Source organism: Eretmochelys imbricata, chromosome 6, assembly GCF_965152235.1.
Source record: "Eretmochelys imbricata isolate rEreImb1 chromosome 6, rEreImb1.hap1, whole genome shotgun sequence".
Lineage (NCBI taxonomy): Eukaryota > Metazoa > Chordata > Testudines > Cheloniidae > Eretmochelys > Eretmochelys imbricata.
In genome coordinates this window covers 119433764-119457913 of record NC_135577.1, presented here as the reverse complement: position 1 = coordinate 119457913, position 24150 = coordinate 119433764, and the positions used below count along the sequence as shown (strand labels likewise).

General features: G+C 42.4%; 1 protein-coding gene across 1 annotated transcript in view; it reads left to right on the top strand.

Annotated features, from left to right (window-relative positions):
* Nucleotides 1–400: 400 nt before the first annotated feature.
* HIF1A (hypoxia inducible factor 1 subunit alpha) overlaps nucleotides 401–24150 on the top strand; it is a 41749-nt gene continuing 17999 nt past the window's right edge. Inside the window, exons 1-4 of the mRNA XM_077819517.1 lie at nucleotides 401–634; nucleotides 21641–21831; nucleotides 23045–23190; nucleotides 23291–23375. Coding sequence (XP_077675643.1) covers nucleotides 609–634; nucleotides 21641–21831; nucleotides 23045–23190; nucleotides 23291–23375 — 448 coding nt within the window. The 5' untranslated portion in view covers nucleotides 401–608. The remainder of the gene's footprint in view (nucleotides 635–21640; nucleotides 21832–23044; nucleotides 23191–23290; nucleotides 23376–24150) is intronic.

The window sequence follows — 24150 nt, the reverse complement described above, 5'->3', positions numbered from 1 at the left end:
AGGGAGGGTCTCTAGTCCTGCTGTGTGCACGGGGTGCCCGGGGTGGCGGGCTCGGGGACCCGGCGGGGGGTCTCCGGCCCCGCGGGGTGCCCGGGGTGGCGGGCTCGGGGACCCGGCGGGGGGTCTCCGGCCCCGCGGGGTGCCCGGGGTGGCGGGCTCGGGGACGCTGCAGCCTGGCCCCGCCCCGAGCACTCTGCAGGCCGCGCCGTGTCGCCGGGGGCCGGGCGGAGGGGGGCTCGTCCCCAGCCCGCCCCGCACACAGCCCAACACGTGAGACTCCAGCCCCCGCCCAGCTGTTTGCTCAGCTGACCCAGCCGGCGAGGGGGGCCGGGCGGCGGCGCGGCCTCTCAGTGGTGCGACGCCTGGCAGGCCCGGCCCCGGCCGCCCGCCCGCCCCCTAGTCCTCCGCCTCCCAGCGCTCGGCGAGGAGCGAGCAGCCCGCAGCCTTGTGCGGTCAGAGCCGACGCCGAGCCCGTCCCCTCCGCAGGCCCCGCCGCCTGCCCCATGCGCTGAGCCCCGGCCCCTCGGCTGCGCCTCCCCCCAGCGCCGCGCTACCCCCTGCGGGGATTGGAGCCGCCGGCCCGGACTGCGACAGGGGCGGCCGCCGCCATGGAGATCACCGGCGAGAAAAAAAGGTACCGGGGCCCGCTCCCCAGCCGCGATTCTCCCCCGCCCCGGGCCTTCCTCTGCCTCTTTAGCTCCCCGTGGCGCTTCCCCTCCTCCTCGGGCCTGCGCCGCCCGCCTCATCCGCGGCACCGGGGCCTAATCCCCACTACCCCCCCCCCGGTCTGTGGGGCTGGGGCTCGTCCGCCTGTCCGCCCCGCCGCCCGCTTCCCACCCCAGCCTGCCCGGGGGGGGGGGGTTGGAGACCCCCCGGGGATCTGCCCCCTTCATTCCACCCCCTGTCACATTCCCCTTCTCCTCCCCCGGTTATACTCTGACCTTCCCTTCCTTTCCCCCCCATCCCTCCTTCCCTGCCCCCGGGCGCCCCTCTTGCCCCCCCCCACCACAACCCCCCTCGCCTCCCCATCGGCCTCTATTCCCTCTCCGGAGAGTGCTGCACTCTCGTTTCTCCTCCTCCTCCTCCCTGCGGTCCACGTCGCCATTTTGCGGGGGAGGGGAGTGCAAAAGCTGGATTTCAGAAAATTAATATCCAGGATTTGCGCGGGGAGCTTTTGGCCGTTCTGTTTAATGCATCTTCGTCTCCAAGATAATTGATTCACATCAGTGACGCTTAATGCATAGGCCCGGTGGAATTCAGTGGCCTGAGCTGCTTTTTTGCTGCCACACGGAGCATTACACAACTTAAAAAAAAAATAAAATAAAATAACCCCAAAACCCACCCTTGTTCTGCTCTTGGCTTGGAGTAAGTAGGGAATGACTTGCCGTTGATTAACTGTGATGTGTGTTCACCTGATTTCATGACTATGTTCTGTGTATAATTTCAGGTTTCAGAGTAGCAGCCGTGTTAGTCTGTATTCGCAAAAAGAAAAGGAGTACTTGAGAGTGTAATGATAGTGTTTGGATGAGAAGAGGGGGTGGCTTTTTAGTGTGTAGATTTGTATTAATAAGAACCATACTCTTGTTTAAAGCTCTCTACAATCTGTCAGAAAATAGATACACCAGATTAATAAAGGTAGAACAGTTACAGGCAGCAGAAACGAAAATACACAGCTGTTCAGTAGTTATTTCAAAAATTGATGGATTTTTAAAGCCAGATTGGGAAGGAAGAGAATGTCTGTATATGCTGAGAAAATCAACACAGTATTTTTTTGAAAGGTACAAATGTGATGAGGTGTTCTGATACTGAAAACAACTCCAGAGTGCTGTTTGTACTGGAAGGGATATGTGAACAATGAACTGTGACGTCGGGGGTTTTTCTGTTTTTTTTTTTTTTTTAAGGCATCTTCTGCAGTTTTGGTTTCCATAATTGGCTGGTTTTTGTTGAAGTTGGGGGGGAGGGAGGAAGAGTGGAGATTCTTAAAATTTTGAACCCATAAGTAAAAATTCCTCTTCAAGACGCTGATCCTCTAGAAAAGAGAGAGTTTACTGAACAATGTATGTTCCAAAGTGTAAATAACTTTCTTCTCTAAGAATTTTTAATTCAGATTCAAAAGGGGGAAATGAAAGCTTCGAGAAATAAACCTAATTGTATGTTGAAGGTGTAGAGTTTGCTGGGGAGCACAGTATTTTGGTTATTAGGTTTTTAGATTAAACAAACTCCACCAATGCGCTTTGAGGAGGGATTAATTTAATCTCCATCTGCAGAAGGCAGAGTATGTTTATATTGTTGTTGTTAGAGTGACCAGATGTCCTGATTTTATAGGGACGGTCCCGATTTTTGGGTCTTTTTCTTATATAGGCTCCTATTACCCTCCCCCCCATCCCGATTTTTCACATTTGCTGTCTGGTCACCCTATAATTGATACCCTTTTTTTGAGATTTAGAGTAGCAGCTGTGTTAGTCTCTAAGTGCCACAAGTACTCCTGGTTTTTTTTGAGATTTGTTATCTTGGTCGTTGTATCAGAGAATCATCTGAGAAGGTCAAATGAGAGAAAGATATAAAATGCTTTACTATTTAAATCATACTGGAAGTGAGACGAATTAAATATCTTTGTGGCTGAACTAGCTTTTTCTGGTGGATATTGATTTTGTGCAGCTAGAGGTTGCAAATACTGTATGTGAAAATACTGAGCAATTTACTTGTGGGGGAAGTGCTACCTTTGCACCAATTGCAATTTATGTTTCAATTTAAAAAAAAAGTCTTATGTAGCAAAATGCATGCAAGTAGGGTACATATGGGTGGTTCCCATTCTAAACTCATGTGTTCCACTCAACGCTAATAACTATCGGAAAGCCTCATAGAAAATGTTGCACCATAAGTAAATGACCTTTACTGAGCTTGGCCCAGTTTAAAGGCTGGTCTGGAAAAGGTTTGGGGGGTTCAGTTTTTTTAGTCCCTTCATTCTGTGTCTGTAGCTGTTATTTTTCTGACCATCCTCTTTTATTTGGCAGCTTTTTCCCATTTTCCTGCTGCTGCTGGATGTGATCTGCCATTTTATTTTATTTTATTTTTCGATGTAAGAATCAGTGTACATAGGAGGGAGGGGATAAGCTAAAGGTGAAGCTCAAGAATGAGAATTTATTGGCTGCTGCTTCCTGGAGACCTACTTCAATGTGGGAAGAACTTCCTTCTGAATCTTCCTGTGAAGTTGTATTAACTCTAAAGCATTGTGGAGTATGTTTTTTGTTTGAAAAAGAAACAGTATAAAATTTAAGTTGTAATTTAGGAATACTCTTCCTGATGTTATAAATGCATAGAGCAAAGATGTGGGTAGCCATAAAAGGAAGGACATGAGTTGACATTTATGCAACTTGGAGCAGAGAACTTGTTGAAAGTCTGTGTTACTTGAGAGACAAGATGAGTGAGGTCATATATTTTTATTGAGCCAATTTCTGTTGGTGGAAGAGGCAAGCTTTCAAGCTACACAGAGCTCTTCTTCACCCACCTTGTCTCTCTAAAATCTGGGGACCAACATGTCTACATTACTGCAAACATCAAATATTACTTAACAGTCCCAAATTGTTTGAGGTGGGTTAGGTTTGACTGTGTGTATTGAAGGATTCTTTGAAGCTGATTCTTTCCATTTTCCAGTAATGTTTTCTTGAAGCTACAGAAATGCAACATTTGAGCCAAAGTGATGATGACTCACTACAGTTTAATTTTCTACTCTCATACATTCATTTAGTTGAATCTCTCTTATTTTACACCACATGAACATTGATGCTTATTTTTAGTTTTGTTAAAGTTTCTCTCATATTTGGAGACGCAACATAAATCCTGTGGTGGTTTCCATCTTTTTTTTCCCCCCTGATGTGTTGGAAACAGAACTAAATTTTGTAATTTTGTAAGAATTTGGATAAAAGTTAGTATTTGTCATAGAGCAGAAAAAAAGTTGCAATACTATAAATACAGGAGCAGCAAAGATTGGGAAACCATCTTACTTGACAGTTTACTCTGGAATTTAGTATAAGAATAAAGGAATCTTAACACTTGGGTACCTCCCGATTCATGAGTATTTGCAAGAGGATATAAAGTGAGACTTGTTATCTGCTAGTTGAGTGTGCTGTAAAGTCCTGAACTTAATTATGTAGGTGAGTAGCTATAGGTATATGAAGAATGAAAAAGAGAAGCTGTATGTAAATGTAGATCAGTGATGATAGTAATTTTAAATGTGAATTGGTGGCTTATGGACTTACTGACTCATGGAAAACTTTGAAAGACACTTGAAAGCCATTCTGCTTTATATAGCTCAGAACTTCTGTAGTTCTGGTTTCATTCCTTATGGACACTTGAGCCCAGTATAATTAACAAACTGACATATTACTGACAATTATTTGGGTTTTGCCTCTTCCCTTGCAGTTAAACCATCTTCAGTATGGGTTCATGGAGGCCTGTTGCCACTTGTGCCTTGTGGGGAGAAACAGGGTCTCTGAGAGGGGTTTTTGTTTTCAATTAGTAAGCCTCGGTTGTTATTCTTTTGGGCTTTTGTTAAACAGGATAATACCAATATGTTTACCCTTTATTTCCAAATAGGGTCTCTTACTCTACTGTTCAGTTCTTTGGTCTGAATTTGGCCAAAAACAAAAGTAATCCAGCTTAAAAGGATAGTATATGCTAAAGTAATGTTTTAGCCCCCTAAATTTTATAAACCAGGTACAAATGCTTGGTGCTGCCAACAGGGTTTTTTCTCTGTGCTCACCATTAGCAGCATGACACTTGCGCCATCTTAAGTGTATGTGCTGCGTAGTAAAACTAGTTAATATTATTAAAGACATGCTGCTTGTGACTACACATACTAGAAAAGGAAACTAAACAAGAACGCTATCATCTTCTTTCTTGATACTATAACATTTATTTCCTGAGTATTCAATAACTTGGAGTAAATTGTTCCTTCTGTTTTAAATATTATCTATTAAGGGTAACATACAGGAGAATTTTAAGAGGTAATCTCGGGTGTTCAGTATGCCTTATATACCAGTAGTTTACATGTCTGTAATGCAACACTCATATTTGGTTTCTAGTTTCATTAAAACTACAGTTATTGTCTGCATGTTTAATTCTTAGTTGGGACTTAAAAACTTGACTAGACATCCATTATTCAATTCCAGTATGAGAAAGGAGGGTGGGGTCTCCACCAGCAAAACCTGATGAGAAGCCAAGTTCCAAGGCCAACAGATACACAGATGATGAGGGGGGATGACCGTTTTGCTGAGGCTATTCCAGCATCTTATCTCTGGAACCATTCATCATGGACTTTGTGTTTTTAAAAAAAATCTCACTGTTAACACTGATTCAGCTCTGCCAGTGTGAGCAGTGGTGGGAAACTCAGCCAAAAAGGTTAATCTATGTCATCGATATCAGTTACTGATTAGTAAAAGTCTGAAAAATGTGAAGTCGCACCTCCCCAGGTGTTGCGAGAGGGGGAGATTTTCTGTCTCTTTATGCATAAGTACTTCCTGTTTCTGCAAGGGGGGGGAAATAGTCTCCATTGCTTTACCTTTTTAATCAGCAATGTTTTGTGTGGCGCATCAGAGTAATTTAGCTCCAGTGTCTGTTTCTGCAGCTTCTCATTGCTGTACTAAGTATGCATAACATGATATGCACAAAGTTTTGAATATCATCAATAAAAATTATCAGAATTTTGTTAATTTTACTTTTTTGATGTTTAACAAAGTTATGAGTAACAGAAAAGTGGCCCTGGAGCAATCTATCGCCAAGATTTGGAAAAGGACTAGCTTTCGAACAATAATCTAATGTCAAATTATCTTTACAAGTGCAAGGGCTAGAAACTTTTTGGTAAATGATAGACAATCAACATTTGCAGAATCTAAGCTAAGTACTATTGCTAGCTAGCTAGGGCAAGCCTCTGTCTTGCCTGGGGCCAGCTGATTTACCAAGCCCTGCTTCTGAATAGGGAACATCTAAAACACGCATCGCTTAATTTTTTCACATTGTTCTCTTTGTGGGGATGTTTCCTATATAATTTTATCCTAAATGAGAAAATAACTAATTGAACATTAAAGGTGATAATTTAAAAAAGGGAAAATAGGGAAATGTTCTCTTAAAAAAATCTATAAAGAAGGCATGAAAAGTGTTTAATTTGCAAATTTTTGTGTATGGTTTTTACACATTAGGAATCCAGCCTTCTTTTCCTTTGACTGCTAGATGGTGCCTGGAGAACTAGTGAAATTGATATCCTAAGAGTAAAAAGACAGAAAACTGAACAGTTGGAAGGAGAAGTGTTTTTTTTTTTTTAGTCACTTATTGTTTACAACTTTAACACTTAATTTCACTTGACTAATGAGCATTCTGGATAAAGGATTTCATTAAAGATTCAGCACCCTTGCCCTGTGGTAAACTGTTCTGAAAAAAAATATTCTGGGACCACTCTCCATGTGACCACGCCTATGCTGGAATAAGTGAGCTCACAGAGGGAGCTATTGTGAAATATTTTATTCCAGTTAATTTCCCTATGCAGACAAGCCCTGCGAGTCAGCTCTCCAGTTCATATTCTTTGGTCCACCAAAAGTCTTCCTGAAAAAACAGGGGAATACCAGACTTGACATTCCTGTTACTTCTGAGGATGGAAAAAGGGCAGAGCAAGCACAATGCCGTTCCCTGCCGCTTCCATTTTTGTTAGAAAAATCTGCCTTTACACATCTCCAGATCCTTGTCTGAGAGGAATATTTCTCCCTCGACTTGTCTGCAAACAGGAGGGAGAGGAGTGGGCAACAGTTCTGTGACTGCTGGTTGGTCAGAATCTTCCTGCTAGTGAGAGAATGCAAGTCGGAGAAGTGTAGCTACTGAAGCCTTGTTTTAACTTTTCCGGTGTGGCTCCATCAGTGATAATAGTGGGAGAACTAGCATAGGTAGTGTGTGGGTGAGAGCCGGTGTTTTAATTTCCATGCTATCTAGGCCTGCTCTGATGCAGCTGAAATACAAGCAACTGGTCTGCACTAGATGACCACTGTTGTTTCCCACCATTGTTACAGATTCACTGGTGGTAGCTTTAAGGAAAAATGTAGTGTAGAGAAGGCCTGATAGGCCAAGTTGTCAGCTGGTACACAACAGGCATACAGCAGCAGGGAGCAGTGGTAAGAGTCTGTTATCCCAAGTTCGCTGTGGCCTCCTTTAGCATGCTGCCCTTTCTTCTGGCTCCTCTCCCTCATTCGTCAGGATGCATCCAGTCACTGCTGGGGTGGGGGGGAGGAGCTGATGCTGTTACCATGGTTGGGGGACATTAATTAGCTCTTGGCTCAGTACTAGGGCTCTTTGTGAGGTGAAAGAAGATACCCTTCCCCCATTGCACTCCCCATCTTTTTATGAGAAATGGTGAACATTCTGTCTAGTAAGAGCTTATCTAAGCTAGGGTAAAAGGTGTATTTTAAAAACATTTTGGGTAAAAGGTGTATTTTAAAAAGACACATTTTATGCCAGTCTAGACAAGACCTAAGAAATTCTCATACTTTCTTCTCAGCCCATTGTTGATGGAAGAGGGAGACCTTGGTGCTAGTGTGACTGGGACTGATGTCAGTGATGTAACAGCATGCACTTGTTCCCTGGTGCTTGCAACTTCCTCCTTTGGATGATTTGAGGGGAACCTTACTCCTTTTAAAAAGAAAAGGAGTACTTGTGCCACCTTAGACTAACAAATTTATTTGAGCATAAGACCTTTTGTTTCCTCTGTGTAGTTGGATTAGGTATAGAAGTTGATAAGTCTTTTGAGAACACTGAGACTGTTGGTAACAAATTCATCTTTTCCAATCAAGTATTTTTTAATCATCAGTAGAAACTGTCATTAACGGTTACTGTTTGTTTGAAACTCTTATCTTTTTTTGTGGTTGTCAGGAACCTAAGAGACTTCGAAAACTTCTTCCATTTAGTCTCTTCTGCTCATAATTACAGAGAATGAACCAGCTTCTTTGAATGTCCTTGGTACTTGCTTAGCCAGGGCATATTTAGGGAGATGAGTGTGGTAGTGGTATTAAACTAAAACCCAGAAACTCATGTGTCAACCAGATTTTCCCCTAAGAAGAATAATCAAAGAGAATGTCCTATGGCAAAAACCAGTTGTCATATATTTCAAGAAAGCATTTGATGCATCTGTTGTGATTCAATTGGGAACATTTTTAAGAGTTATGGTATGCCAGTAAAAATAACTAATATAATCAAGGCAGCTTAACAACAGTATAGAAGATCTATTTTGTGCTGATCTAGCTAACCTAAGTGACAGCTCAACCAACATGCAAATAGAGACCAGCATTGCAAAAAAGATGGGGTTAATAATCAATTGTGGGAGGAAAAATCAAATGAGAATCCCAGCAACTTCCAACTCAAGCATTACTTTAGAAGGCAGAGGAATAGAAAGAAGTGAGTTAATTCACATATGTTGGCAGTAACATGCATGCAAGCCAGTGGAGATGGCCATAAGGAAATAATGTCACAAATTGGTAAAGTGGCAGCTGAAGTCCCCAGCTTAAACAAGATTTGGTCATCGAAAGTCTACAACTTAAAGACCAGACTACAAATGTTCAACTCAAATATTATATCTGTCTTAATGCATGGATGTAATAGCTGGAAATCCCCCAAAGGTACAGGCAAGTCTCTAAATGCCTTAGAAAAATACTAAATATTAAATGGAATGAATTTATAACAAATGCTGAGATTTATCAGAGCATTCAACAGCACATTTTCTCTAAAGCTATCCAGAAAAGAAGATGGAATTATTTGGGATATCTGTTAGGAATGAAGCCAGAGCGTCTGCCATGGCAAGTGTGCTCTTGGGCAACTGGAGGAACACTGAAAGAATCCCTCCAAATACTACCTGGGGAGGGAAAATTTGTGGAATTTAACACAGAGAGAACATGCAAAGAGTGGTCGAGGATAGACAAGGATAGCAGAGCATTGTTTGTGCTTGAAGTGATGTTCAGCAGTCTGGGAAGAATTCAGATTATGGATCTTAGCTTCCAGGAACTGGTGTGATTTGGCCTACCATAAAAATGCTATTTATAATGTTGTAGGTAAGATTTTTCAGTTTTGAAAGAGTAGCATTTCAAAACCATTAGAAATGGAGAAATTATTTTAATATGGATATATTCCAGCAGTGTGTCTTTAAATACTATTTGTGTAAATCACAAACCCCAACATTCCCTAGGGTTCTTTTTGGAGCCAGATCCCCCAACTGATGGAGCTATGCCAATTTACATTGAAGCTATGTGAGTTTACGCCAACCTGAAGATCTGGCCCAAGGTGTTTTGTTCAAAATAAGCGAGCTGATAAAGGTGAACGCCTCATCAGATGTATACATATATAGTATCTGACCTGTATTTGTTTCCCTTTGTTGAAGTCTGTAATATCCAGACTTATAATGGCAGTGTCCTCCATTTTGACATCTACAGCCTTTTCATTGATATATATGAGACATTTTAAACTGCCCTGCTAGCACTGGAAGTCTGACCTTTCAAGAATATCACTCCATGAGTAGCTCTTAGGAGAGTATAGATAGTTATTAAACTTGATTTATATTGCAAACTGACTAGATTTACTTCAGACCTCATGGAGATTTATAACAGTTGGCCACATGTGGCTTCATGTTTTCATCCTACAGATAATAGCTATTAATAATTTATTATGTATGTATTGTAACTCCTAGGAGTCCCAGTCATGGACCAGGACCTCATTGTGCTAGGCACAGTAGCAACAGAGCAAAAAGATAATCCCTGCCCCCAAAGAATTTACAATCTAAATATCAGGCAAGAGACAGACAGATGGATACACAGGCAGTCTGATGGAAGAGTGCAAGAAAACAGTGAGAGGCTGTGGTCTCAGCCACCACAGCCTAACTGTTGTAAAGTTTTTGTGGGTATCATGGCAGAGCAGAGTTTGAAGAAGGATTGAGTTAGTTTTGTAGATATTTATGGAGAGCTTCTTCGAAGTCTTAGGGTTAGCATCGGAGAAAGCACAAAGGTGCTTGCTTGAAAATTTAACAAGTGGGTGGTAGAGGCTGGCATCATGGGCGGATCAAAAGTAGGAGTTGTTGATTATTTAATACACCAGAGAAGACGGAGCCAGTGGATGGATACAAAGCAGGGGGAGATGGTCAAAGTAAGGGGACAGGAAAATGATCTCTACAGCAGGATTCTGAATGGATGGACAAGATTGTATTTGTCAAGGCCAGAGAAAAGGATGGCGTTTCAGCTGTGTGGATGGATAGGAAAGGGTGCATCTTAAGAGATGATATGCTGAAAGAATCTGCAAGACTTGGGACATAGCCTGGATGTGATGATCTGTGTGTGAGGGCTCCAACTCAGAGATGACACTGAGGTTATGGGCCTGAGTGACAGGCAGGTTGATGGTATTTTCCATGGTCAATGAGAAATGAGATAGCAGGGAGAGTTTGAGCTCTGTTTTAGCCATGTTGAGCTTGAATTGATGGCGAGACATCCATTAAAAGATGTCAGAGAGACAGTCCAAGATTTTAGTTTGGACACAACATGGACTATTTGGAGTAAAGAGATAGAAATTAGCAAAATATTTTAAATAGTAGTATATGAATGTATATTTACTAAACATTTAAGGAAAAATCTGCAAAGTTAATACATTTGTAACTTGCATGGCATTGAAAAGGAGCTCAAATGAAAAATTGAGCAAGCTGCAACACTTCGTGCTTACAGTACAATAAAACTGTTTTGTATTACAACGCTGGGAGGTTTTAACAAGTCATTAACTTTTATTAAATATACCCTTTTCAACAGTTTCAACACTGATGTGATTGTTGTAGTAGTACCTAGTGAACAAGGATGACATCTGTTTTCTAGAATCCATGTTTTATTGTACTCCTAATTAAAATCAGACTAGCTTTTTTTATATGGGGCTCTTTTTACATTTCAAGAGGGAAAATAGAGTTTTAAGAACTCAGGACATCTGATCTTCAAAAATTTCTTTATGCAACTCACGTCCCAGGATAAACTTACTAATGAACTGAAAAGGCAAAATGTTTCTTAAAGGCCTGTATATTTTGTGTTTGGCATTTTAATTTTCATGATCATTTGAATGTATGGAATTGTACGGTCAAGCTAAGTGTGGCTTCACTTCTCCTTTTTAAAAAACAAAAAACTCACCATCTATAAAGCCTGCATCTGCAGCTCCTTCCAAGATATGAAAAACAAGAGGCGATGACTAATTACAGTAAAAGCTGTGTTGTCTGGCACTTTATCAACCGGAAAGCGCTATAAATTAGCATTTCTGATATTCATTGAAAGTCCAGTTTATAGTCCGATTGGCGTGGGGCTGACAGGCTCCCTACCTGGCTCCACATGGGTCCCTAGAAGCGGCGACATGTCACTGCTGCTCCTAGACGGAGGAACGGGCACGAGGGGTTCGGAGTGCAGGAGGGGCATGGGAGGGTGGCACTCACCTGGGGCGGTTCTCCGCAAGCGGCAACATATCCTACTGCTCCTAGGCAGAGGTGCGGCTAGGCGGCTCTGTGCAACACCCCTGCCCCGAGTGCTAGCTCCACAGCTCCCATTGGCTGGGAACCACCAGAGTTGTGTGTGTGTGTGTGTGAGTGAGTGCATGGTATTGGGGGGGGGCGCTGCAGGGGAACTGCTCCCCACCCCAGCTCACCTCCGCCACCCTCGGCCTGAGCGGGAAGCCGCCGCCTGCTTCTCAACCCTCCCCAGCTTCCCGCCAAACAGCTCATTCGCGGGAAGCTGGCGCAGAGAAGCAGAGCGGGGCGGTGGGTTCAGGGGAGGAGGCGGAGTGGCAGTGGGCTGGGCGCGGGGCGAGGAGCTGCTGGTGAGTGCTCTGCACCCACCAATTTTTCCCCATGGGTGCTCCAGCCCCGGAGCACCCAGGGAGTCGGTGCCTAAGGCGCCACTTTTGATGTGATCAGTGAGGGGAGCAGTCACTCCCCCGCCCCTAGGAGCCAGAGGGATCTGCCGGATGCTTCCTGGGAGCTGCCCCAGGTAAGCACTGCCGGGACTCCCCATCTCACCCCCCGGCAGGTGCCTCTGGCTCTTAGGGGTGGGGTGGCCATCCACTACGGTGGCCCACGAGACCCTCCTGCCCTGTTCTGGGGGCAGTCAGGGGACAGGAGGGGGGTGGATGGGGCAGGGGTCCTGGGGGGGACGTCAAGGAACATGGGGGGGTTGGATGGGGCAGGAGTCCCGGGGGGCAGGGGTGGGCAACGACCCCCTCATGGGGTGAGGAGGGAACCCGTTGTTAAGGTTTTGGCAACTCATCACTGGGTACAAGAATACTAAGTTAGCTGCAGATTTAACGTTGTCTAGTAATGTAGCTGACCCAGCCACTGCTGAACCCAGGACCTACTACAAATCAGACCACAAGTGCTTAGCTCCGCAAAGAGGATCCATCGGGGGGTGTTATGTTTCAGGCTTCATCAGGACTCCTGTCCCTGCACCATTTGTGACATGGTTTCAAACGTTTGACCTAAATTTAGTACACTATTGTGTCAAGTATCAGGAGTAAAGGATGAGTGAATCCCCTGGCTGCTCAGTTGAAAATACCACAAGACTGAACCTTTAGAACTTTGTCTTGCATGAATTAACTTTCATCAAATGAAGGTTTATCTAGTAGACGAATCATTACATTTATACACTAAAGAAACTGCATATAGAATACTGCAAAGACAGACTGAATTCTGCCCATTTCAGCTCAGGATGGTCCCTTTGCTTCCAAGCTTCAGAACTTTCACCCTCTTCCTGCTCCAGTCTGTGTACAGTAACTCTTCACTTAAAGTCACCCTGGTTAACGTCACGTTGCTGATCAATAGGGAACATGCTCGTTTAAAGTTGTGCAATGCTCCCTTATAACGTTGTTTGGCAGCCACCTGCTTTGTCTACTGCTTGCAGGAAGAGCAGCCAGTTGGAGCTAGCTGGTGGGGGCTTGGAACCAGGGTGGACCGGTAGCTCCCCTATCAGCTCTCCACTCCCCTAAGTTCCCTGTGTGGCAGTCGCCTAGCAGGCTATCAATTGCCGGCAGTTCAGCTGTCTCTGCCTCCCGCTGCCCTGTGCTGCTCCTGGAGCCTCCTGCTTGCTGTGCGGGGACGGGAGGGGGAAAGGGGTGCTAATGTCAAGGTGTCTCCCTTCCCCCCACTCCTTTACCCCATCCACAGAGCGGTGGGGGGGACACAACAGGTATCAACAGGGCTCAGGACAAAGGGAGCTTGTGGGCAGCAACTGCTGTCTCAACTTGCATATCTACTTAAAAAGGCAGTGTACTTAGAGTGGGGTCAGCGTACTGGGCAATGCGCGTGCGTGTCTCTCTCTCACACACACAGGGTGTGTGTCTCCCCTCCCTCCATTTGTGCTGCCTTGTAGAGTGTGAGGCTACATTAACAACAATGTTAACCCTTGAGGGCTCAGCCGAGTGCTAGTTCATCATTTAGCAGTAAGGCATTCCCTGGGCAATATTCCACCCTCTGACTCCACCTCGACCAAGCTTCATAATCATCATTGCTGTTTACAGTATTAAATTGTTTAAAACTTATACTGTGTGTATGTATATGTGTGTATATATGTATGTCAGATTGCATCTGACGAAGTGGGTATTCACCCACGAAAGCTTATGCTCCAATACGTCAGTTAGTCTGTAAGGTGTCACAGGACTCTTTGCCGCTTTTACAGATCCAGACTAACACGGCTACCCTCCTGATACTTGACTTCCCTCAGTTTGTTGCACTCATCTGCTGGCAGCTGATCCTTAAACTCCTCTATCTTGGAATAATGCCTTCTGCCATCTTCCCAGCTTTGACACCTTCCTTTCTTCATCTGTCTTTCACTGAATATTTCTCTGCATTCTTCACCATGTTCTCAGTTCCATCTTTGCTGAGGTCACCACAAGACCGGATCACAATTTGCTGTTTGCGTCCTGTCCCTTATCCTTTGCTGAAATGTGAACAGTGCTGTTAGCGTCGGTGTCAAAAGTGACTTCAATCTGGGGCACTCCATGTGGAACTGTAGAAATTCTAACCAGAGTGAATTGCCCAAGAAGCTTGTTGTCAGCAGCCATCTCTCTCTCACCCTGGCACACTTTAATCTCCACTTGAGTCTGTCCATCAGCTGCTATAGAAAACACCTGGCTTTTCTTGGTTTGGAATCTTTGTGTTCCTGTTGATGAGCTGAATGAAGACACCTCCCATCATCTTGATTCCCAGGCACAGGGGAGCCATGTCCACCAGCAGCATGTCGGTGACATCACCAGCCTTGAATAGCAGCACCAATAGCATCAGTTTTATTGGGATTAACTGTTTTGTAAGGAGCACCGTCAAACAGATCCTGCGCAGTCTGCTGCCCTTTAGGCATTCTGTTCATGCCACCAACCAGGATAATTTGCCAGCATCATTCTTGCTGATTTCAGCAGCCTGCATGGCTTTTTAGCAAGGTGCTACTGTCATCCTGATCAGATCTGCTACAGTCCGCTTAAACTGGGAACAACTCAGTATCCTGCTCAAGTGCTTTGGTCCAGAAGCATACATAGTAAGATATGGCAAGTTAATGTCCATTAGCTCACACTTCACTTTTTCAAATGCAACTCTCACTGTCTGAAGAGCCATGTTGTTTTGTCAGTGCCCGCCTCTCTTGAATTCCTTAACCGTATGCCTCTCTTGAATTCCTTAACAATGCTGCAGCAAATCCTGATGAAAATCTTCACCATCTATGGTCATTAACCCCTCCCATCTATGTGAATAGAGGCAGTTCTCTCTACTTGCACATTCAGGAAGACAACTATGTTGGCTTTCATCTGGAAGATTGTCTTCAAAATCATAAGGAATAGAAGTTTGGGTCAGATTTGTGATATTGTAGAAACTTGGGGGATGGAGGGGGGCAGAGTTTCAGGCTTCAGTGCCTAAAATTAGTCACCCAAGTGTGAAGATCATGGTCTTAGTTTTTTGAATGAAAACTTTAATTCTTCAGAAACTGGGTGTCTTTTCCCCCCACTTCGTCACTGCCTTTGCCCATGAAAAGGTAGGAAACTTTTTCTGCCATGCATTTGCTAAATCATAATACTTATTTTCAGTTACTAGAAGTAATTAGTTGGTGAGCAAAGTACCTGTTGGTAAGTATAGTTCTTACAGTTTAAACTAAGATTTTCAATGAAGTGAGAGAGAAACTTGATATGCTCTTCACAAAATCCAGAAAACTTCAGCTCAGTTTCTTAAGATCAGATTTATATTTAACTGAGATTTTAAATGTTACCTCAAACAATTTACTGCCAGCATGACAGCCCTACTTATAACATCAAGCGTTAAGTGATTAAAAAAACTAATCGCGATTAATCATGCTGTTAAACAATAATAGAATACCATTCATTTAAATATTTTTGGATGTTTTCTACATTTTTCAGATATATTGATTTTAATTACAGCACAGAATACAAAGTGTACAGTGCTCACTTCGTATTTATTTTTGATTAGAAATACTTGCGCTGTAAAAAACTAGAGCATTTTTCAATTCACCTAGTGCAAGTACTGTAGTGCGATCTCTTTATCATGAAAGTTGAACTTACAAAGGTAGAATTATGTGGGGAAAAAAATCAAGCCTGCACTCTAAAACAAAACAATGTAAAACTTTAGATCCCACAAGTCCACTCAGTCCTATTTCTTGTTCAGTCAGATACTCAAACAAGTTTGGTTACAATTTGCAGGAAATAATGCTGCCCGCTTCTTGTTTAGCCAGTGTCACCTGAAAGTGAGAACGGGGTTCACATGGCACTGTTGTAGTTGGCATTGCAAGATATTTACGTGCCAGAGGTGCTAAAGATTCATATGTCCCTTCATGCTTCAACCACCATTCCAGAGGACATGCGTCCATGCTGATGACGGGTTCTGCTTGATAATGATCCAAAGCAGTGTGAACCAACGCATGTGTTTCATCATCGTGAGTCAAATGCCACCAGCACAAGGTTGATTTTCTTTTTTGGTGGTTCGGGTTCTGTAGTTTCTGCATCTGAGTGTTGCTCTTCTAAGACTTCTGCAAGCATGTTCCACACCTCGTCCCTCTTAGATTTTGGATGGCACTTCAGATTCTTAAACCTTGAGTCGAGTGCTATAGCTATTTTTAGAAATTTCACGTTGGTACCTTTGCATTTTGTCAAATCTGCAGTGAAAGTGTTCTTAAAACAAACGTCCTGGGTCATCATCCGAGACTGCTATAACGTGAAATATATGGCAGAATGCAGGTAAAACAGAAGAGGAGACATACAATTCTCCCCCGAGGAGTTCAGTCACATATTTAATTAACACGTTATTTTTTTAACGAGTATCATCAGCATGGAAGCATGTCCTCCGGAATGGTGGCCGAAGCATGAAGGGGCATACAAATGTTTAGCATATCTAGCATGTAAATACCTTGCAACACCAGCTTCAAAAGTGCCATGCGAACACCTGTTCTCACTTTCTGGTGACATTGTTAATAAGAAGCAGGCAGCATTATCTCCTATAAATGTAATCAAACTTGTTTGTCTTTGTGATTGGCTGAACAAGAAGTAGACTGAGTGGACTTGTAGGCTCTAAAATTTTGCATAGTTTTGTTTTTGAGTGCTGTTATGTAATAAAAAAACCCCACTACATTTGTAAGTTACACTTTCACGATAAAGAGATTGTACTATAGTACTTGTAGGAGGTGAATTGAAAAATACTATTTTATCATTTTTACAGTGGAAAATATTTAATAAAAAATATTAATTTATTATATTGAAGTGAGCACTCTCCACTTTGTATTATGTGTTGTAATTGAAATCAATATATTTGAAAATGTAGAAAAACATCCAAAAATATTTAATACATTTCAATTGGTATTCTATTGTTTAACAGTGCAATTAATTGTGATTAATTTTTTTGAGTTAATCGCATGAGTTAACTGCAATCAATCCACAGCCCTAGTTATAATTAAGTATTTATCAGGTTTTACTGTTGCCTACGTTATTTTATTTCATCAGTTAGAGATCATGACGTGTATTGGTGGTTTAAAACTGGAATCTGAGGGCAGCCTGTGGATTCTTGGAAACCTAATAGTACTGAAACCTTCCTGTGAGGTGGCTGGGGTTAAACCTAGTTATTGGGGAATTACAAAAAGGCAGGTCATGATACAAAAGTTACTATGTGTCTTTTTGCTTAAAAGTCCAAAATAATTTGTATATCTAGCCACTTGAGATGTTACATTAATAGTAATGGTCTTTTTCTCCCCCCGCCCCCCTTTGGATTTTTAGATAGGGCAGGAAATTAAATGTCACAAGAAAATCTATATATGCAGCTAAGTGGGAGAGGACTTTTCCATTACATTTCTAAGTGTTTTGTGGTAAATCTTTCCTTCCTATACCCAGATCCTTTAGATTAGGTAAGAGTAAACAAATTGTTTTTATTGGATAGTAGTCCTGTGGTTACTATTTTGGTAATAACCTGCACCTATATTTAAAAAGCTGTGTGGGTGGGGGGTGTCTTGAGTCAAGGGGCAGGAGGGGAAGTTGAGTCAAGCTCTCCACAGTGAGCTTTTGCAGCAGACGGACTTGGGCGTGGCAATTCTAGGCCATGTCTAGTTGCACAGGCTTAACTAAAATTGGTTTGTACCTGGCTTATTGATTTAAATTAAATATAAGCCAAATTTAATTCTGCCTTTGCAGACTTTGCACTGTTTTAAGTAAATCATTTGAAACAGTTTTGTTAAACCAGTGCCGGGAGAAGTAGTTTATTTCATCCCGATAGTCGGAAGGAATCTAACTTCAACTGGAAACATCTGCAACAGAAATTAGAGGGAAATTCAAAGAGCCTGGCTTCTCGAATTGAAACACATTCAAGTTTGACTGTTCTGAACCAATATATCCAAGCCATTACTTAACAGGACAATTGTGGTTTTGTCTGAGAAGGGCAAAATGGACACATTACTACAGGAAACTATTTGAGATATTTCAGAGAATGACTATAGTTCCTGAAATCATGCATTAAATCCCCATTTGTCCAAATATCTGGAGAAAAGAATAGGCAGTAAATAACTAATGATGATTGGTTGGGTTTGTTTTTGTTTTTGTTTTTTTTTTGCATCACATAATTAACCAGAGGAATAGAAAAGCTGGCAGAAAAGGCACAAGAATGCATGGGCTAACAGGACCCTGCTCATGCTGCAGGTCAGTCATGCCACAACTGCTGGACTAACGAAATCCTGCTTGTTTTGGGTTGACCACGCCCCATACAGCCAGTCCTGGAGGGCTGAGAGGAGCAGCTCAGATATAGAGGAACAAGCGGGTGGTAAGAGGCCTCGTGGCCCACCACTTGTTAAAACAAACAGAGTGATAAAACAAGGTGTGAGTCAGCCGTATGGAAGCCTGCCTTGCTCACCCTGCGATCCAGTTTGAAACAAAAGGACATGTCCATGCGGCTGTTAGGTAGCTTTGCTTGGTTCAGTACAGGATACAGTGGTTGCCAAAACCATGTTAGCAGCTTCGAAATTTTAAATAGGTTGGTTATTTGGGGAGTCATTGGACAAAGTGGTGACAGTCCTCAGATAAATTAAAAAAGTTCTTAAAGAACCGTCCTGGTTCCAGACATGGGAAAGGAAAAGCTGACCTTATTACAGGCCTAAGTATCCTTTTCATGGCTACTCTGGCTAAGTAATGGCTACTCTGGCTAAGTAATGAAGGTGAGACTACAGCAAAAGCAGGTTAAACATGTCTAAGTCCAGAAAGAGGAGAAGCCAGTCTTCCCTCAGTGCAAATTCCAGCACTAGAAATGCTCTCTGGTTGCAGTCGGCTTCTCTCAACAACTGACAGATGGGTCCTGGATGTGGTTCAACTGGGGGATTACCTTGCATTAGTTACTTGAAGGATGCCTACCTTAATATGCTGGTTCACCAATGCACAATAGATTTTTGCACTTTGTTCATGGGACCAATCATTTTCAATATAACACGCTGTTTTTTGGACTGTCATCCGTTCCTTGAGTGCTCACAGAAGTCCTTGTCGTCTTGGTGACTGTTCTCAGGCCGAAGAGTGTACAGATGTACCTTTTCCTGGACGATGTTCTGTTCAGAGCCTGTCCTTGGGTCCAAATGGTGCAACAGGATGGATTCATAGTAAATTCTGAAGAGTCGTCTTCAACCATCTCAGCACCTAGTACATCTTGGAGTATTGATAGACACAGAGGCCCACAACTAAAAGACAAGACAAGACCACCCTCCTAAGTAAGCACTCTAAAAAGTTGGACTCTTCCCTGTTTCTCTCTAGGGGAGAATCTCGGAGCCAACACCCAACCGCTGGTCCCTCTTTCAGCAGCAACACAGATCATCATTTCTCGACTGGTCATTAGAACACAACAAATCAACTGTGATTTTGTTTCTTTGGTTCTAATTTCCCTTTCTCTTCATAACTCAATCAGCCACGTTTTCTTTAGCTGATCATAATTCATTTTCCCTTCTTTCTCTCTTCGCTATTTCTTTTCCCAAAGGGACTGTCAATGCTTTTTTCTCTGTTTTTCCTTCTACAGTACTTTTACTGCTTTTGGCACTTAGCAATTCACATTGTTACAGATCGCATACCTGCTACCACTGTATGTAGCAGTTCAGGGCAACTGCATCTATATTTCCGTTCAGTGTACAACAGGGATACTCTCAGCTTTCTAGCTCCTCAGCTATTGCCTCTTATGTAGAGACCTTTCTGACTGGGGTATTTCCAGATTGCACAGTTTCCTGCCTTTACTGTGTTTATTCCCAGCACGGATAAATTGTCCAAGGACACCTGCTTGCTTTCTGTTCAGAGACCGTTAACGTGTCTTTAATTGCCAAAGTTATAAGGCACCACACAGCACTTCTTATGCAAGCCTATTCTTAAGGTAAAAAGCATTACAGAGAAAACATACTAAAAACAGTAAAAGAACTTACTTACATACTAATAAGCTTAACAGAGTTCACTCTAACAATGGTTCTGGCAGGAGCAATCCTTCTACTCCCCACCCAAGCTGATTCCTCGTGGTTATGAGTTCATCACCGCTGCAACTCAGAACAAGTACCCAGTAGGCCCAGTCTTTCCAAACCTACCCTAAGGACTGTTCAATGAATCAGGAAGAAGGTCATGAGCCAGTTTAAAATCAAGTTGTTTATCCAAAAACCCTTTATTTTTCTTCTGGTCCCTGGAGAATACACTTGAACTAGTATATGCTTACCTCTCCAGGAAGTAGCTTTAAATGGTTGATAATGGAGGAAGTGCATTAGTCTCCCCGCTTCCCTCCTGCGGAATGTACATACAATGCCACAATAACACACACACAATTGCATTTTAATACAATGTACCCCAAAGGTATTAACCCTTAAGGTTTATTCAGAATATTGTCCATCTGTCACAGTCACAGCTTGCCACCTGCCCAGTCATTATCTGATTGTAACTTACTGTGTGCATCCCAGCAGAGGTGAGTTTTGAGGAAGGACTTGAAGGTGGTGGCGTTACAGATTACAACTGGGATAAGCTCCCAGTGACAAGGACCAGCATAGGAGAGAGTATAGATGTGTTTGATGGAGGAAAAGGAGGATTAGGCAGTGAGGCTGGCATCTTTGGCAGAGCCCACCTTGTGATGATAGGTCAAATAGGAAGGGATGGGCTAAATTGTTAAGAGCTTTGTAAGTAGGGACAGGAAGTTTGTCTGATGCATTAGGAGAAGAGGGACCAATGGAGGGGATTAAAAAAAAGAGAGAGAGAGAGGTGTGTGTGATGTAGTCAGAGCAACAAACCAAAAATAACTTTAGCAGCTGTATTCTGAGTGAATTTGAAGGATAGGGCAAGTTTGGAGGATTGAGGCCAGAGAAGAGGAGTTCACAATAATCAAGACATGAGATGGTCAGGGCTTGAACAAGAGTTCAGCAGTGAGTAGAAAAGGTCATGTCTTGCATATGTTGAGGAAGAAGCCGCAAGATTTAGACAAGGTCTGGAGAGGTGGGTAAAAAAGCTGAGTCAAATATAAAGCCAAGATTATAAACTCTGACAGGTAGGGCAGCAGTGTTGTCCATCATGGTAGAGAAAAGGGGAGAGGGGAGTGCTTTAGGTGAAAGAACAGGAGCTCTCTTTTTTGCCATGTTAAAATTAAGTTGATGACTGAATGTAGTGAAACTTCACTAGCACAGTAATTTGATATTCTCAGAAGAATGAGGCATGGTACTTCTAGATAAACTATTTATTTTTTAAACAAACTTTGTTTATAAATCTTTTTTGCATTTGCCAATTTAATCTTGTAACGGTCACACTTGGAAATGCCAAGAATATTTCCATTGAAGCTGCAGTGTGTATTGTCAATCCACAATTGTTGTCTAAACTGGATTTTGGTCTTAATAATCGATTTTTGTTTAATCTTGTCTGCGAGGATTTTCTGTGCCAGAAGTCAGAGATTCATGTGCAGATATGGAATAGTATCTGCCCTTACATGGAATATTTAAAATCTTTCTACAAAGTCTCAGATATGTCATAACAAATGTACCAGCTACCAAGTAGCTTAGATATAAAGGCGGAAGGAATGTGTTTGTGTCACTGTGATAACGTTGCCTCCAATGTATGTTAATAATCTAAAATTTTATTCATACAGGATTAGTTCTGATCGCAGAAAGGAGAAGTCGAGAGATGCAGCCAGATGCCGAAGAAGCAAGGAATCTGAAGTTTTCTATGAACTTGCTCACCAGCTGCCTCTTCCTCATACTGTCAGCGCACACCTTGACAAGGCCTCCATTATGAGGCTGACTATCAGCTACTTACGCATGAGAAAGCTGTTAGATGCAAGTAAGTGAATAAACTTATTATGGCTTACCAACAGAGAGGCCAGGAAAGGGGTCTGAGTGATCTGAACTCGCCCCTTGCCTTTTACATTGGTTAAAGATAGCCTCCCTCCATTGGGATATCAATGAAGACACTAGAAAAACTAGAACGTTACCTTTTACTGTGGGGAGAGAGATTAAATAGATACAGCCAGGCTGAGGGGGGCCTAAACTGTAACGTACACTCCATTTTTCTCATACTTATTCCTGATATCTCTTGGATCCCTAAGAAGACCAGCACCATTATCTTATTTTTTAAAAATCTCAGCTGTGACTCCCCCACAAAAATCAGGCTCTCAAGTTTCTGGGCATAAAACTTGACACCATCTCCACTCTGCCTGCTTCCCTTGTGAGAAGGGAGGTCGATTATACCCAAGATAGCTCACAGGACCCCATATGTAGTTGGTAGATCTAAGATTAGGTTTGCTAAATTTGAGCATTCCTGTTTAAATGAAACCACTGAAAACCATTATATGTTGTGCTCCACTTAGGATACACCTCAGTAATACGTGTTCCAGGAAATAGTGGTAGCGATGGGGAGTGACTGCTGTATAAGTGAGATAGTAGTTTAAACTCTGTGTAATAGAGGACCCATCTAGTCAGTGCCTGGTAAATAAGTAAAGAAGTACTTGTGGCACCTTAGAGACTAACAAATTTATTTGAGCGTAAGCTTTCGTGAGCTACAGCTCAGCTCACGAAAGCTCATGCTCAAATAAATGTGTTAGTTTCTAAGGTGCCACAAGTACTCCTTTTCTTTTTGCGGATACAGACTAACACGGCTGCTACTCTGAAACCTGGTAAATAAGTGGCATTTACCAAGACGTTAGAGATGAATGATACAAACTTTTGTCATTTAATGCAGAAGTTGTTAAAGTTTAAAAGAAAAAAGATGAGATAAAGGTAAAATGCAGCAACCGTTACTTTTATTTTGGCATTTTTGAACATAGTATGTGGTATTACTAAGTTTTTATCAGACAGTCTTTGAAAGCTCATGTTTTTAAGTGAGATGCTTAATCAGGACAACCATCTCTCCAGCTAAGTATCCCAGTAAGAGAATTGTGCTGTCTTTGGTGAGTAGCCTGTCAAAATAGCTGTTAATGTGTGGGATGACTTCAGGCAACAAAGTGTGAATTACGTGAGTTTCATCTAAAAAACAATAAAAATGTGGGCTCTTCTAGGTGACCTGGAGACAGAAGCCAAAATGGAGAAGGAGATGAATTGCTTTTACTTAAAAGCCCTTGATGGATTTGTCATGGTTCTTTCCGAGGATGGTGACATGATTTACATGTCTGAAAATGTGAACAAGTGTATGGGGCTCACTCAGGTGAAATACTGACACATCTTTAAATGCAATTACAATGTTGTGCCTACTGTACATTCTTGACTACTCGGAGCTAGAGTCTCACTCTTTTTTACTTCTACAGTTTGAGCTGACTGGGCACACTGTGTTCGATTTTACCCACCCATGTGACCATGAAGAGCTGAGAGAAATGCTTACACATAGAAATGGTAAGAAGAGGCTACTCTTTAATTTAATGACAGACGGTTCCTATCAGTGTTGTATAATCAGCTGCAGATATTACCAGTTTTGATATTGTTTACCTCATTTACTTGAATAGGAAAAAGCCTGAATCCACAGTTACCTGGTTACTGAGACTTCTGTGGCTTCTTTAGAACAGGCACCAAAGGTATTTAAAGAATAAAATAACTGTGAAGGGGAAAAAAGGAGTCAGTGGAGAGAACTACTTGCTACACTTCACTTCTCAGAGCTCACAACAAATCTAGTTGGGACACTATAGTAAGAGGTGTCAGAAACAACTCAAATTCTACCGAGATCTCACGCTATTTCAGGGGATGGATGTTCCGAGTAACTCATATCTCTCAGTAGTGCTTTTAAAAAAAAAAAAAAAGTTTGTATCAAATAAAATTATTGAAGATGGAAGGAATGAAAATGCGTAAAAGATAAGAAACATTTAGAGGTAGGGTGAGTGTAAAGAACATCTTAATTGGTTGATATAGAAGAATTTGAAGATAATAAATCTGTATTTTCTGTATTGGTCTTGGAGTGTCTGTGCAGGGCAAATCTTTCCACAGGATGCTGGAAGAAGTTATATTTAGGTTGCAGTTCTCAGAAAAGGTATAGAAAAGAATCATGCAGTAGCTTTATAAATTTCAGATGATTTTAGATCTTGCTTTGGCATGAATTTAGGACTAACCAAAAATATTTAAAGTAAAATGAACCTTCAGCTAATACTGGTCTTTGACTAAGCTGTTGCTTCACTGC